The sequence below is a fragment of the Diadema setosum genome, chromosome 1, assembly GCF_964275005.1.
Source record: "Diadema setosum chromosome 1, eeDiaSeto1, whole genome shotgun sequence".
Lineage (NCBI taxonomy): Eukaryota > Metazoa > Echinodermata > Echinoidea > Diadematoida > Diadematidae > Diadema > Diadema setosum.
The window spans coordinates 6,648,075-6,664,707 of record NC_092685.1 but is presented as its reverse complement, the minus strand read 5'-3'; the positions used below and the strand labels follow the sequence as shown (position 1 = coordinate 6,664,707).

General features: G+C 37.9%; 2 protein-coding genes across 3 annotated transcripts in view; both read right to left on the bottom strand.

The window, feature by feature from the left end:
* The window catches only part of LOC140234024 (uncharacterized), a 28,748-nt gene extending 25,906 nt beyond the window's left edge, over positions 1 to 2,842 (bottom strand). The window contains exon 1 of the mRNA XM_072314108.1: positions 1,888 to 2,842. Coding sequence (XP_072170209.1) covers positions 1,888 to 2,842 — 955 coding nt within the window. The remainder of the gene's footprint in view (positions 1 to 1,887) is intronic.
* A 6,177-nt stretch (positions 2,843 to 9,019) lies between these two features.
* Positions 9,020 to 15,824, bottom strand: LOC140233710 (L-asparaginase 1-like). 2 transcript variants are annotated; one of them, XM_072313820.1, is made up of 4 exons: positions 15,686 to 15,824; positions 11,672 to 11,747; positions 10,759 to 10,918; positions 9,020 to 9,919 (listed from the first exon to the last, which is right to left on the bottom strand). In XM_072313820.1, exons 2-4 carry the CDS (start codon positions 11,715 to 11,717, stop codon positions 9,613 to 9,615), a joined length of 513 nt encoding a protein of 170 aa, XP_072169921.1. In that variant the 5' UTR covers positions 11,718 to 11,747; positions 15,686 to 15,824; the 3' UTR covers positions 9,020 to 9,612. The 2 variants fall into 2 exon arrangements, with proteins under 2 accessions (XP_072169921.1, XP_072169914.1); XM_072313813.1 differs by having other exon boundaries at positions 15,599 to 15,694.
* Between the last annotated feature and the right edge of the window lie 809 nt (positions 15,825 to 16,633).

The following is a 16,633-nucleotide window of genomic DNA, read 5'->3' as shown; positions in this document are numbered from 1 at the left end:
ACACCTTGTCGACGTAACTTAGTGGAGTTATTGGAAATTGAATGGCTGTACATGTACTACCGACATTCTCCCGAGTCTTTGACCGCATTTTATTCATTCATGTCCTGTTCAGTCAAGCTCATTCAATGTAACCATGGAGCTACTAACAGAGGTTTGTAACCACATGCTGATCTACAAAATGTCATTCGACATGGTGCCTCTGATACGTTACTCTTATTTATGTTTGAAATCTGATAAGTTTCTGCGTTCTGTGAAGGTGCAGTGGATTTTCCCCTCCTTGTAAAGAGAGATTAAGTTAATATCCCACCCTTTAGTCGATGATATAGGGGTCGTTCTCAGGGTAAGGTCGAAATAAGCCCTCTGATTACGTAAAAGAGGATTTTGTGTGCGTGTGAGTTTTTGGTCTTGCTTGTTTATTTGTGTGCGAGAGTTTTTTGTTTTTTTCATTTGTGTGTGTGTGTGTGTGTGTGTGTGTGTGCGCGCGCGCGTTTGTCTTCTCAGTTGATGAGACCAAGGGGGTACTAGGCGAGCTCGCCTAGTACCTCCTTGACGAGACGTTACTTTGAGTTCGAAGCGTTACATACATGTACATGTATAAACGTATCAAGAGAGGAATGACAAGTGCAACGTGTGAAGCAATGTACACAATTTTAAACATGGGGGGGGGGCTAACAGGTGACTTTAGTTGTCGATTAAACAGATGCCTTCTTTGAAACTTTCTCTGCAGCAAAGACGCGTTGCCAATCTATTACAGGCAGGGGCTAGCTGGTCTACAAACATGACTTAATTATTGTTAGTGATGGTGCTATTTTCTTACTTCTTTGTCCGTTACAATTTTGTAACTGCACAAACAGGGATGAACACAAACAAGATCAAAGAAACACAAGTGGCCAACCATCATCTCTAACTGCCAACATAAATGTTCGAATTTTAAACCCAAGGAGATTTGTTTTTCCCACACAAAGAAAGATTAAATAAGTGACTTGTTTGAGATGAGACATATCTCATCTCAAACAAGTCACTTATTTAATCTTTTTTTTTGTGTGCCATCACATTTTCTTTTTCAAAGAAGTTTACTAAAACAAATCCATACTTATAGTTGTTGCTAAAGAAAACTTTTAGATTAAAACTTAGATGGAATGCTGACACCGTAAAAGTGACGATATCGAGTGGTAAGTCTTACGTCGTAGAGATTGTTGCTGATTTATCCAAGTCCTGTATGACGCCAAACTATCAAAAGACATCAAAGGACCGAATGATTTTGATGAAGTATGCCTGTATCATAGTGGTATATTGGTAAAGTGAACAGGCGTAAGAGTGGTAAAGGAGCTCTAGCCCATTCAGTAATTGTATATAATGAAGCTATCATAATAAAGTATCGCAGAATTAATATATCAACCACAGTCATTGATAGAATTTAACTTTGTCAACGATCTTAATTGACGTCCGGATTGATGTACATCACAATGTTTGCTTGATCTCAATGAGAGCTTCTCTTTTATCAAAATATAATTAGAAACTATCATGTACATAATATGCATTGCATATATTTCTTTATCTCGATAATGACTGACAGAGATTAATATATTTACTCCCTTCAATAAGATCAGCATAATAATTTCCTCATTATGGGATGACAGAGGGAATCGGCAGTTATTTTAATGTTAATTTGTAATGTCACATCAGTCATAATGACCAGCTATTTTGGCACTATCATACCCGATTACGTCAAAACCCATAGGAAATGGATATCTGGGGTTAATTACAAACCTATACCTGTGTATAGAGTTTTAATTAATCCCATTTGTAAGATAAAATTATCGAGAATAATGCCTCTTTCATGGTAGGGTATACTATCTTTAAAACTTGTGATTGTTGTTAACCCACCTCTCCACGGCATGTCCATCTGAAGTGACAACCTCCTGAACTCGGTTGATAATCTCCTGGTCCTTGGTGAAACAAGAGCTGCAGGTCCAACAAGAGAGCTCCTCCTCCCTACCGGAGCGTGTCCGTTACCCCCACCAGACGGAGACGGTGTCGATCCAGAGGCGTTAGAAGAATGGTGGTGGTTGTGATGCTTACTTTTATGCGTTGCCCTGGTTACTGCATCAAAATCGCCGGTGGCGACACCCATAACGCTCCATCTCCAACTGGGACTGGTGCGTCCGCCCTGTGACTTCCTCTGTCGCCTAACTACCGTCTTTATTCCGGAGTAAGTCTCGAGTTCTTCGACGGTACTGATGGGGCTGGAGCTGCGGGGCGAGAGGTCGTGGAAGATGTCCACGTCTTCGCGTATGGCTGCCGTCCTCTGGAGAGGAGGTCTGTTCCGAGGAGATGAAGACGAGGAACTTTCGGACTCACTTTCATCCGACACACCCTCCTCTGAGATACTGCTGCAGGCACTGCTGTTTGACCTGATCAAACTTCGACGACCAGATAGTAACTTATCCTTTGTCGGGCTGTTAAAATTCAGGTTATTATTGTTGCTGCTTAAGTCTTCCAGTTTCTCTCGTAATGCATTTGCATTAGGCTCCATACTCGACAAGTCAAGCTGCATATTGACCGCATTAGCGGTTTGGGATTTTGAGCTAAGAACTTCCATGACACCACCACTTGATGTTGGCGAAGCCCCTGGCGAACTGGCCGCACTACTCGACGCACTGCTGCTTTGACTGCTGCTGCTGCTCCCGACAGCGCTGTCGCTGCTAATCGATAAATTCCTCGTGCCACGTACCGTCACGGTTGGGAGTCGAAATAAATCGTTACTTGGACGACCTGTATCACGTTCATGGGCACAATCTGAAGTTGGCTCTAGATTTACCGAAAACTGACACGCTGCCATCGTCTGGAGCCAGCGAGGAAACACCGAGACCGGCGACGTTCGGCGACACAGACCCGCAAACTTACAGACTCTACTCTGTGTGCCCACAGATCCGATGATAATCAGCCGGAGATCGAGTTTTGCTGAACTTTGAAACGCGCGTCAACTGACCTTACAGCATATATCGGGTTTAGCATTGTTTAGAGCGCGTGTTCGTGAGTCAAAGCAGGCTACAGCAACGAGCGACAGCAGACTTATGTTTGTGTGTTTCCGTGTGTGCGCTTTGCAAACTCTCCCCCTCTCTCTGTAATAAAATGAAAACATCTACGACAGCTCAACATGAGCGAGCCCCAGTGAAGTTGAATAGACGAAATTTAAAAGCCGCACATCCAATATTTGGACAATAGAACCCCCAGTCCTGCTCGCTCAATGAGGTCTTTACTACCATCTCCTTTTCTTCAGAACTATTGAACCGTCATTCTGCCCGGGGGATCCCACTCAGCTCTTTTTCATGGCGAGCCCACAACACTTGAAGACTTTAGTGTGCTTGTGACTCAACAATCAATAACGCTCAAAACAGAAAGAAACAAATAGACCTTCCCCCTTTTGTTTTATCGGCGAACGCCTTTACAGTGTTTGCCAATAGTATAGCACCCCTAGTCCTCTAATCACATATTGGTCTGTCATCCGAGTGTTTTACATCCTGTTTGTGTCGGGTAGGCCTATTTTGTCCAATGGCAGTAAGATATACATATATATATATACATATATCATATACATATATGTATCATGCTCAAAATACTGATTCTCGCGTCGAGTTAGCTCTATGTTATATGTAATTGATCGACCATTTACCCTTCATTGACATACATAAACATCTATTATTCAGTGTTTGAGCAGTAGCCATGATTAAAATAGATAGATACTAAGTACATAGATAGATACATAGATACATAGATAGATAGATGAGAAAAAGAAATATCACTGGCATTTTGTTACGGAAAGAAATGAAAGAAATGCGAGATCTTTTAACTTCTCAACATCTAATCGGGTGTGAATTTCCGTCGTGCACTGGATGATCGAGTTTATGCGTTGACTGTAGTCAATAGAGGGAGACATTTAAGTCTGTATGAATATACCTGTACTGTTGAATCTCGCACCTTGCCCTCAAGTTGACTTGTAGAAACTACAGTACAATGTAATACAAAACAAACAGCAAAATGAACGTTTAAAACAATAATTAGCAGACGTGAATGAAAGAGCAGTAGGATTTCTGTTTGCAGAAAAAAAAGTGATACATCTGTAATGCCTGATATACTAATCAGAAGGGGAAATTAGATAATGTTAAAGGACAAGTTCACCTTCATAAACATGAGGATTGGGTGAATGTAGCAATATTAGTAGAACACATCATTGAAAGTTTGAGGAAAATCAGACAATCCGTTAAAAAATTATGAATTTTTGAAGTTTTTGTGCAGTCACTGCTGGATGAGAAGACTACTGCAGCGTATGATGTCACATTAGTACAACAATATAAGGAAAATATAAAGAGAATTTCACAAAATTTCATCTTTTGAAAAAAAGTACAGTCCCTTGACTCGTTGCTGACATGTGTTATGGGTAATATTATTCCCCCTGCCCTTTAGAAAGAGGCAAGTAAAGTGCTCTTTTATTATGTGAAAAAAGAGAAAATATGTTGAATATTCTTTACATTTTCTTTATACCGTTGTACGCATATGACATAACAAGCTGTAGTAGTCTCCTCATCCAGCAGTTCCAACACAAAAATTTTAAGAATTAATAACTGTTGCATCTATTGTCTAATTTTCCTCAAACTTTCACTGATGTGCTCTACTAATATTGCTGCATTGTCTCAATCCTTATGTTTATGAAGGTGAACTTGTTCTTTAAAGTCTCGTGCACTGACAAATCATTATTTGAAGCTATTCAGCTGGGAATAAAATTACATACTACTTTTATTGGAGAAAAATAGAATTTTTATCAGTTTTTTTGTACACTGGTGGTGAAACTGGTTACATCACCATTATATACCTAATCTAATATGCATATATGACTGTGATCACCACCTCTGTTAAAAGAATGCTAAAATGTGATTCCATCACAATAACCACATTTTACAGTTCATATATACACATATTTTTGACCAATAACAATTAAATTTTCCACCTTTTCATTATTGTTAAGATTTCATGCTTTTGAGCATATTAAACTTAACACATTGACTGGAATTGTGCATGAAATACATATACAGTGTACACGAATACAGGGCAGGTCTGTCTCAAACTGGTGGAAAAAAAAAATGAAAGAATGTGTAGGATTACAAGGGGCTGTTGTGGTTCAGTGGACAGGACCACAGACTTAAGGTCCTCTGTTCATATCCATAGGCATTAGCATTGGTGCCATTGAATCTGACACTTTTTTTATTGCTACGTCCATGAGAATCCAGCACGGGTCATGGAACAGGGTTTTTGCTTTGGTTGAGCCAAAAGGAACAATGTCTGATTCTGTTACAATATCACTTCCCTGCTAATAATTTTGTTACAAAATAAATCTTCTGTTGATTTTGTTGCTCTCAATTTTGACATAAGAATAACATTTTGGGTGATTTTGTACCAAATTACCCATTCTTTTCTTAACAGAACCAGACATGGTTCGTTTTGGCGTACTGTAGCAAAAACCCAGCCCACTGACCGTACCGTGCTCAGTGTAAACGCACAATTATAGTTAACAGTCCTACAGCTGTTTGTTTGTGAGCACTGCAGTAATCACTGCTGCACTACAGTTCCAACAAGTGAATCCAAACTCAAACTCATACTCAACTTAAATTCACAGTGGCTTTAATATCCATATTTTTAGTACACTCATCACTTGAGTGGAATATCCACACAATCAAATATAATTTTTGTCAACACATCGGAATCATGATGACAAAGTAATCAAGAAAATATACATTTGTGCCAAAAAGTACTTACACACGATGCCAAAACTGGTACCCCACACACATAGCAACCTGAATGGCAGTCTAACTATTGCATTATACAAAACATTTGAATAGACATGTGACTTGCCAATCTTCATCTTGGAGAAGATGATCTGTGGTTCAGTGATTGTCATACTACATGAAATCTTGAATCAGAAGAGGCCAAAGCTTCTCAGGCCCCTTTTGACTCCATTGGATCACCACTGTTGGATAAGCAGTTTTCAGCAGCTTTTTTTTTTTGCTACATGAAATCTACTCGCACTAAATTGTTTTAACCCTTCAGTGTATTTGGTTAGTGATCGGCATGCACACTGGAGTACTTTCTTCACCAATTGGGAGAGATGTCTGGAAATTGATTGTTGATTAATAGAGATTACATTACCTAATAAACCTAATCTATATTGCCTCTCAATGGCCTTCCTGTTGGATCAAGGCACAATAATATTGCAACAAAAAAAAAAACATTTTTGAGCGGGATTGCTAATTTACAACTAGGTCAAGTTTGGATGGATGAAAGAAATCAAAACAAAATCTTGAAAAGAAAAAGAAAAAGAAATGCTTTCACATCCTAAAATGCATATGACTTGACTTAATCATGGCAATGATGGGGGCAACATTGATAAATACATGATATGCAGTACATGTATCAGTACATCAACCTGTAACATGGAGATGAAGTATATCAAAATCAGGCTAACACCACACCATGCATAGAACTGTTAGAGGTACACAATTTTATGCACAAGCAACACAGGCAATCCACTTTGCACTAAAATTACAGGTTCAGTGTGTACTGTGTATCCCCAAAGAATGCCATTGCCCCAAATATTTTGTGCTTTATACAAAAATATGTTGGTGAATAAGACCAAAACAACAAACAATAACCAAGAAAGCACACAGTTGACAGTTTTGCAAAAACTTCAGTTTTGAAATGAGGTTAGTGTCTCAAAATATCTGTAATGACAGTAACTGACCATGTGATAACTACAATGATCTATTGATAGTACACAAGAGTGACTCATTCTTGACCTATATCTCAAGTTAGTTCGGTTTTTATCGAATGTCATCTCACCACAAAACTTTTTAAAACTACTTTACACACAATAGAACTCCATGAACAAAGCATGCAGAAGTTGAGATTTAATCACTCCCTGGATTTAATGTCCACAGGACTTAACTTGCAACATTCTTTCTGCCCTATTTTGTCTCACCAATTGGAAGATTGGGGGGGGGGGGGGCACGAGAAGACCAAGTACTGTAAAATGAGGAATGTTCGCGTGCATTTTAATTTCGCAAATTTCACAAGCGCAAACATTCGTGAAATTAAATTGCACGTGAAAGTTCTTGCCTACACAATATGCATTGGATGCCAATGGCAATTAGCGAAAATTTCATGCCGCGAGAAAGGCCGTCGGCTTCAATTTGCAAAATGTTCATGCTGTGAATATATCGTGTTTTACAGTAAGCTCCTCACAGACCAGAAATGTATTAGTAGCCTTGCAGGGCTGCAAATCAGGGATGTTCCAGAGAATATTCAGGGAGATACAACACTTGTATTTCACATGCACCTCAGTGGGCAGGGATAATTTTGTTTAATCCTCTTGTCAGGGCAGGAAAAAAATATCTAAGTTGTCAGGAAGACTCTTAAAGAATTATGGAGGCATGGCAGGCCTAGACTCAATCCAATCCCAGACCAGTTTCCAATTTGTCAAATTCTGATGTTAATCAGTCAGGTCAGCTGGTGCACTGTCACACTTGCTGTAATCCTCTGCTTTTGAGTATACAGGGAAAATAAGGCAGTTATTCGTGTGTTCTTGGTTTTTTCCTCTCTTTTTCTCTCTCATTTCATTCATATACACAAACAGTATCATATTCACCCCCCCCCCACACCACAATAAGCTATAGTGGTACATGTAATTGCTTAAAGGGATCATACAGTTTTGGTCGAGACCTAATTTCATGTTTTTAACATTTTTGGTGAGATAATGAGAAACCTCTTATGAAATATGAAAGAGCATGTAATTCTATAAGGAATTCAACGTTTATTTGATGAAAATTGGTTTTGAAATGGCCAAGATATAAAAAAGAGCGATTCTAATTAAGAGTGAGACCCACACTTTATTACGATCGCTTTGTTTTACTTTGTTTTTGGATGTTTCAGTCATTCCAAACCCGATTTTCATCAAATAAACTTTGAAGTCCTCTTTAAATGGTACGCTCTGTACTATATCATGTGTTTTCTTGGTATATCGCAAAAAGTTAAAAGCCCAATGCTCATCTCCACCAATACTGTACCATCCCTTTAACACACTGCACAATGCCCACCAAGTCCAGTCCAGTTACAATCAAGCACAAGCTATGAAAGATCCTGTGAAGATACCAAGTACACTGCAATTAACCCGGGACAGTAGATATTGCAAGTTACATCAAGACAACCTTGATTTAAAAAAAAAAATAATGCATATGTTAAGGCATAAACCAATAAAAGGCAGAAAGCTTCTCACATTTCATGATTGAATAGCTTCTCAAAGAGACACATTCTCTCCACCTTGATAAAAATAAAATGGTACAAAAATAAACACAAAGAGATATTTGGCATACATAACTGATCTGAAAATACTACGGAATTGGACTCCTCCAATGTATACATGCACTTGTCATGAAGAAGCTGCATGCTCATACACATTCAAGTATATATTTTTTTCTTTTTTTTAAACATGAGTTTCATACATTACAATGTCAGAGGAATCTCTTGCCAAATCATACATTCCTCACATAAAAGAGTGTATAATTTTGAGAGACCAGTCATTACTTGAAAACAAAAACAATTTTTTTTTTTCAATCTCAATCATTTTCCTGTGTTCAGCATATGAAATCTAAATTCTCTCACTGGCTTTCTCCACTTTTTAAAAATCTTGAACATTCATGGTACATCCAAATTAAAGAAATAACAATTTTCAAAGGGTGTGAACTACAAGAAAGAACAAGGAAATTCACTTCCATGTAACAAATCTCTGATCACTGGATGGACAATTGCTGGAAAAGAGGAAAATCCAGCCACCACCATCACTTCACACACACACACACGCACACACACACACACGCACACACACACGCACACACACACACACACACACACACACACACACATACACACACACACATACACCCAAGAAGTAATAAGACATAATGTACTCTGTATAAGTGACTGGAACATGCCAGAGCATGTGGAAGACAATTGTTACCTGCTCAATGTGACTACCATTAACTTGCAAGTGTTGTTAACTGGGTATAAAACTGCAAGTAAATCATCATGAGATGAGAAACAGATTCTGATGTGAACGAGAGACAAGGAAGACTGAACAAATGCTAATGAAAAGATTATACAGAAACAGGGCAAGAGAACGAGAAACAACGGCGCTAAGATTCTTAGCGATTTCAATCATACTTGCATGATGATCGAAGGATGTAATATGTAAAAATGTACTGCATCATAGTCCCACACATATGACTACTGGTACACGAGCACAACACATTATACACAGCAAACCGAGTGCTGAGAATATCCATCTGCTTTCCAGATGATTTCTGGTCAGCCAGTCACTGACAAATATTGAGCACCCTACACATAATGGTGGTATTCTTTCACCCAAGTTATCCACATGAGAATCAGCTTTTTGGCTCCTGATAAATGATAATCTGGATCATGATAATCAAAAAGAAGAAAAAATTGGCTTCAGTCTTTGCAATGGACTAACAGCATCATCACACAAACAATGACAACCTTTCACTATTTTCGCACAAACTGTCCTGTGTCTGGCTCCCTCATTGCTTGTTTCCATGGCAACACCAGGCCATTCAGTACCACAAAGATCCCGTTTTCCGTCATGCACTGGATGGCGCCCAGGGCCGTTCCCACATTGAAGGTGGCGTCAGAGTCCCGAAACTTTTCAGGAAGAAAGGCACCAGTGAGAATGATTCTCTTTGGGAGATTCTGGTGACCGAGAAATGCAGCCGTCTTCAGAAGTGTGTCTGTTCCATGGGTGATGATTATGTGCTTCTCACTGCAGTCATTGCAAATTGTCAGTAGATTCAACCTGTGGTACAAAGTGCAAATGAGTTCATTATTACAACAACAACAACAAAATCATTTTGAAAGTACATGCACAGACAAGATACACATATGACATAATTATGCGGACAGTGAGGACATGTAGTTTGAAGTAGTGACAAAGTATTTCTTCTCTTTAAATGTTTGGAACCATGTTTGCACACTTACAAAACAAAAATCTGTGAACATTGTTGGAATCTGCTAGAAAATTGAGTTAAAAAATACACTGGGTTGACTGTTCAGCACATTCTACTGAAGAAGTAAGGCATATAGGATACAACCTATGAGTCAGTTCAGGTGACTTTTCACTGCAGATTGTGTTGAAGAGGGCAATGCATCTACCGAATACAACAAAGTTTACATTAACAATGAGTCTGGGGTACAAATTGCAAAGAAATAATAGTGAACGTTTTAAAACACTACAATTGCAGCAGACATTTAGTCATGGATTACACACCCTAGATCAATTATTAGTGTGACAGGAAGCATTGACTTTGAAGCATACAGTAAGTCATTTACAGTGCAAGTGTAAATTCCTTCAATTAACAATATCAACTAATATCTTTGCACCGATCTTTCATTCTAAAATAAAAGAGAAAAAGGGGTCCAGTCAAAACATTCAATCAATATCATTCTCGTCTTCTGACTTAAAAAACAAACAAAAACCTTCTCTCTGCATTTCTACAGTTATCTCCCCCCCCCCCCCCCTTAATGCAAGATATTAAATGTCACACTATCACACAATGCTTTAAAGCTTCTTGTAAAACTGTTCCACTCTACTTTCTATCAACTCTGGATTTACTCAGCTGAAAATTCTCAACAAACCTGTCTTCGTCTGAGATATACTGGCTGTCTTTCTGGCACACCGTCTCATAGCGCACCTTCAGAGGAATTCTGTGTCGTTCAAGAATGCTCTTGGCTGCACTCTCACCAATCTCAAAGGCATACGCCCCTTTTTGCTGTGGATAACTTTTGTCAATTGTTCCTGGTGCAACAAAAAGTAAACAAACATTGAGTAAAAGAAAACAATAAACAGAAAGGAAATTTTGAAATGATTGGGGAATAAATGTTACAAATATCTTAGCTCTGACATAAAAAAAGGGGTCTGTTACTTTCCACTAGCTTGCTTCTTTTCCTTTGATGACTACAGAATAATGTCAGTGGATGTCAAATTTGTTTAAGTAGAATTGTGATTTGCTTCAATATCCACTACTGAGGATTGAATTTTCATTGGAAATTTGTTGGAAATTCCTATTTGGAACTAAATGGGCCAGTTTACCTTTGTATTAAGAAGCAATGATACATTTCAATAAATGCATTTGGATACTTGGAATCTATTTGGACTTCCAAGTTGTTAAAAACAAATTTTGTTTGATTTTCACAATATGAAAGTACTAGGTGTGTCAGTAAACTAGAATACCTGATACATAAATAAATAAGACTTACTGAAATGCTCCACATGAAGTGAACGGAGTGAACTTACTTCCTGATTCCAGAGACTTTGAAAAGAGCTTCAGTATTTCAAGGTGGTAGAAGAGCAGCTTGTATGTACATACAAAAACAAAACAAAACTCTTGTCATCATTATATAACTAGAATATTATTCATATCATTTACTGCAAAGATATAAAGAACAGGGGACAGATCTAAAGCAAACCTTTATGAAAAATGCACTATGTGTGTTTGCGTAACTTTATGAAGTGTAAACAGCTTAGTAGTATTAAGGTGAGCAGCCATACCTCCTGTCTGGATGACAAGCAGCTGCATCACTGCATTCCGATCCATCTTTCCTCCTTGCTTGTTGGATAGTAATTACTGAAAGAAACATAGGAAGATGTTCATACTATGATTATGCTCACAACACAGACACAAATGCAAAAACTTAGTAAAGGTTTGGCAAGAGTGGGCATCATTTTGTACATCAATTATGTCAGTCCAGTAATTGGCTCACACTACACTACAATTTTTTAGCATTTTTACATTATTGGTGAGTGGACGTGTACCATAGTTCTGAAATACTTGCTTCTAATGAATGCTATCTACAAAAACATTTCCTATAACTTGGGGAGTTCTGAGTGATGGATAAATAGTCCATGAAATCTATAACAATTCCTCATATAAACATGACTTTTCATTACACATACATTGCAACGGTAGTATATGCAAGTAGGGTTCTGTGTGGACTGTAACAAAATATCAATTATGCAAAGTTTAGAAATCTCCTTGTTTCTAACGGTCAAAAAGTTTCTCTTTTCTATGTTGGAATTAGTTACAAGTATTTTTTTCCTCCATAAACATTGCTTTTGCTTAGTTTCTAGTATGTCAGTCACATAGCTGTACTGCATGTTCTACACAAGGCCTGTGTGACAGTGAACATGAAACTCAAATTAGAGACCGTACCTCAAAGAAATCAAACTTTTACATTTTACTCTGCACATTTTTGACATACTTTCACACAAGTTTATTTCAGATGCAAAATATGATATAGGGCATGAAATTTATAGTAAAATTGCAATAAAAAAATAGCTACGACACACACCATTGTAAACAAAAGAAGAAAAAAAAAATCACCGATAATAGCCATTACACTATTAAACCAGCATAGAATTGTCAAATTACTCCTGTTTGGGCTTCAGGGTGGTATGTTAGTATTATTCATCATTATTCACAGAGTTCTTCAAACCAGAAAAATTTTAATCCTCCATCCCATCTGTTGGGCCTAACTCCAACCTCCCATATGGTATAACAAACCAACACTCATTTAATAGACTTCTACTAAAAGAACACCAAGAATAACACACATTACGCTCATGGAAAACTTTTTTTATTTTTTTTTTTATTTAAATTGGGGAGTCTTTAACAAGTTGTTCTGCATTCTTTTCTTCTTCTTTTTTTAATTTGCTGCAGAGTTCCATAAAACAGAATGAACTAGAAATGTCGCTTTGGCGAATGGTATGCCTCCGCCATAATGCATGATTTTCCCAATAGGTCTAGATAGTACATGTGGACAATGTGTGATTACATTTTCACAAAATTGGCAAAATATTGAAATGACAAGTTTGTCACAAATGTGTTGAATGTTCACCTTCCTTGACCTAGGTTTAATTGGATGAATAGGAGAGCATGTATCTAGTGATTTAAGGACTTTAACTCGACTTTGACCCATTCATACATTTAGGCATTGAGTAATTTTCAAGGTACAGGTGTGGAGAAAAAGTGCAATTTCTGAATTGAATAGTAAATTGTTACCATTTTCATCTGGCCCTTGACCCTAAAATTCATAAGATAATCACTTTCAGGTAGAACATGCATAATATGTACTAAGTTTCAAGATAACTTGAGCCACTTCCGAGATATGGAGGAAAAAGTTAGTTCAGCACTTTCACTTGATCTTTGACCTTTTGACCTTTGAGGCAAAAAAAGAAGAAAAAAAAACTTTCCAGAGAATTTCTATTAGGTTACACATGTATGCATACACCAAGTGTAAAAAAAAAATAACCCTGCTGGCATTGCATGATAGGAGGGAAATAGTAAAATTTTGAAGTGTTGCACTTGACCTTTGACCCCTGACCTTTGACCCCATGAACCCTACTTTCTCTAGATAATCACTTCCAGTCAGTATACTATGTTCCATGAAGATACCTTGAACAATTTTCCAAGGTATGGAGAAAAAAAAAAAGTTTTAATATTTTTACTTGACCTTTTGACCTTTGACCTCATGACCCAAACTTTCACCAGAGAATCTTAATTGGGTAATACATGTATACACTAAGTTTCAAGAAAATATCTTCAGGCATTCAATAGATATGGTGGAAATAGTGAAATTTTATGTATTTGACCCTGACCTTTTGACCTTTGACCTTTGACCTCATGACGCAAACTTTCACCACAGAATCTTAATTGGGTAATACATGTATACACTAAGTTTCAAGAAAATATCTTCAGGCATTCAATAGATATGGTGGAAATAGTGAAATTTTATGTATTTGACCTTGACCTTTTGACCTTTGACCTTGAGCATGTGCACCCAAAAGTTGATAGGCACAACTTCACCCCCTAATACACATACATGCCAAGTTTCATTAGGATATCTCAACGGGTTTCGATAGTTACCTTGTCCACAAAATTCATTACGGACGGACGGAAGGACGGACGGACGGACGGACGGACGGACGGACGGACGGACGGACGGATGGACAACCCGAAAACATAATGCCTCCGGCACCACTTCGTGGCGGAGGCATAACAAATGATGTTTACACTTTATACTGGCATCTTCAGTACAAGCGCTTGTCACACATTTGGTATCTTTAAAGGGAAGGTAAACCCAAAGAGCAATGTGGATTGAGTGAAAGCAGCAACATTAGTAGAACACATCAGTGAAAGTTTGAGAAAAATCGGACAATCGATGCAAAAGTTATGAATTTTTAAAGTTTTGGTGTTGGAACTGCTGGATGAGGAGACTACTAGAGGATATGACGTATGAGTGGACAACAATACAAAGAAAATATAAAGGATATTCAACAAAAATTCACTTTTCTAGAATTATGAAAGAGCAGTGGACCAGCCGCTTTCAGAAAGCAGGGGGAATAATTGCTACCCGTAACATATGTCAATATCAAGTTGATGGAATTTGTAATTTTCATGAAAAATGGATTTTTGTAGTATTTTCTTTATATTTTCTTGATATTGTAGTCCACTCATACGTCATAACCTCTAGTAGTCTCCTCATCCAGCGGTTCCAACACCAAAACTTTAAAAATTCATAACTTTTGCATCGATTGTCCGATTTTCTTCAAACGTTCACTGATGTGTTCTACTAATGTTGCTGCTTTCACTCAATCCACATTGTTCTTGGGGTTTATCTTCCCTTTAAGGATAAGCCATTTTAACTGTAAACGATGACGTGATGACATTTATTATAGCTGAGAAACAATGGGAGTTTTAACACAATATTCATACTAGACTATTTCTTTCATATTTTTCACGATAACTGTAGAGGAATCATCCCTGTTTGCAACAGGGTACCTAATTACGGCAGGGGTTGTTTCATTCGTTGATGGAAAAACCCAATTAGGTGCGAGAGTTCTCTCACTTCCCATGACACTTGCGAGAACGTTATAACTCCCACAATCACATTCTGCATTATGATTATGCTTTAGGTACCTACTAGCACCAGCAGTTACTAAGATTATCATATGAAGTAGATTCTACATAGAGTATGTAGACTTTGATGGATCTTCATAATATAAAGACCTGAAGGGAAATACCCTTCAGATATCTACACTACTAGTAGGTGCCTATTCTGCAATTATTTCATGCTATTGCTATTCAAGCTCGCTAGCGCTATAAACTGCCAAGACAGTTCAACTGACCTGCCACATAAGAGTCATATGAATAAACACTTGCACTCTGCATTAGCACTGCAATCTTGAATACTCTAATTTTACGAGTTTTTTTCTTTTTTTCTCATTTTACTCGCAATCCTGATATCGGAGGTGCGAAAGTCAGGTGAACTCATAACCAAGCCAAACAAATAGCCCAGTTTCGTACTGCATTTATCTATATAAATTCACTAGTTTGTCTAGGCGTACACTGCACAGTAAGAAGTTCAAAGACATTGACACATTATAATACGACTAACGAGTATGACGCATCATACATACCCAACTCACAACTAGCAACTCTTCGCAGTGTCCCACATTGGAGTTCTACCAAAGAGATTTACACCAAATCTCTAGAGTTCTACTCACAAGTTTCGGTAGGAATAGCTCAAATTCGTCACAGTAAATCTGCTGCCAGATGTCCAACATCAATTCCAGGATCATTTCCCCAAACCATTTGGCCAGCGCAATGTTTTCATGGCCAGTAAGCTCATGCACATGGACTCGACTCGACTCTGAACATACGTATACAGCACGCACTCGAACCCGTTACCGCCGCGGCCACCCGCCCATCTCTTACCGGCTGTTACCACGCTCTTTCTGTTTGATGCTTGCAAAACACGCGAACCCCGCATCTGGTGCTGCGCGTGTACTGCCCACTGTTTTGTTCTTGTTTTTCGTTTGTAGAATGTCACAGCATGGTTGTCTCTGTGATGCCAAGCTGAAGAAATAGTCTACTTGAATAGACTCAATACGAAAATTGAATATAAAAAATATCATATGCATGAAAAGGCTCCACAAAATACTTGAATTGTCCGAAAGGTATGTAAAAGAAAATTTACTGTATATGCAATAAAAAAATTCTTAGCTTGAGCTTTTAGAATTGTTGTGCATTTATTGAAATGCAAACAAACTAAGACTGTATTCCTAATCTACCGTACAACCACAAATTGCGCCCCGCCTCCTTCACAGCCATATTCTCGTTACTAAGTGTTTCCGGTTATTATTATTATTTTTTTTTAACTGACTTGACTAATCGTCATTACGTAAGGAACAAAGAAAAATGTTGTAAACGGTTACATTAAAGCTATAGGCAGATATCTTCTCAGAACATACTCTAAAGACACATCATGATTATCAGATTTGATTTCTCTGTCAGTACCACTTATATACCACGCTTTGAAATACCTGACATCATTCACAGACTGATATTGAAATTTCTGGTTCAATAAACCTTAAAGGGAAGGTAAAGCCAAAAAACAATGTGGATTGAGTGAAAGCAGCAACATTAGTAGAACACATCAGTGAAAGTTTGAG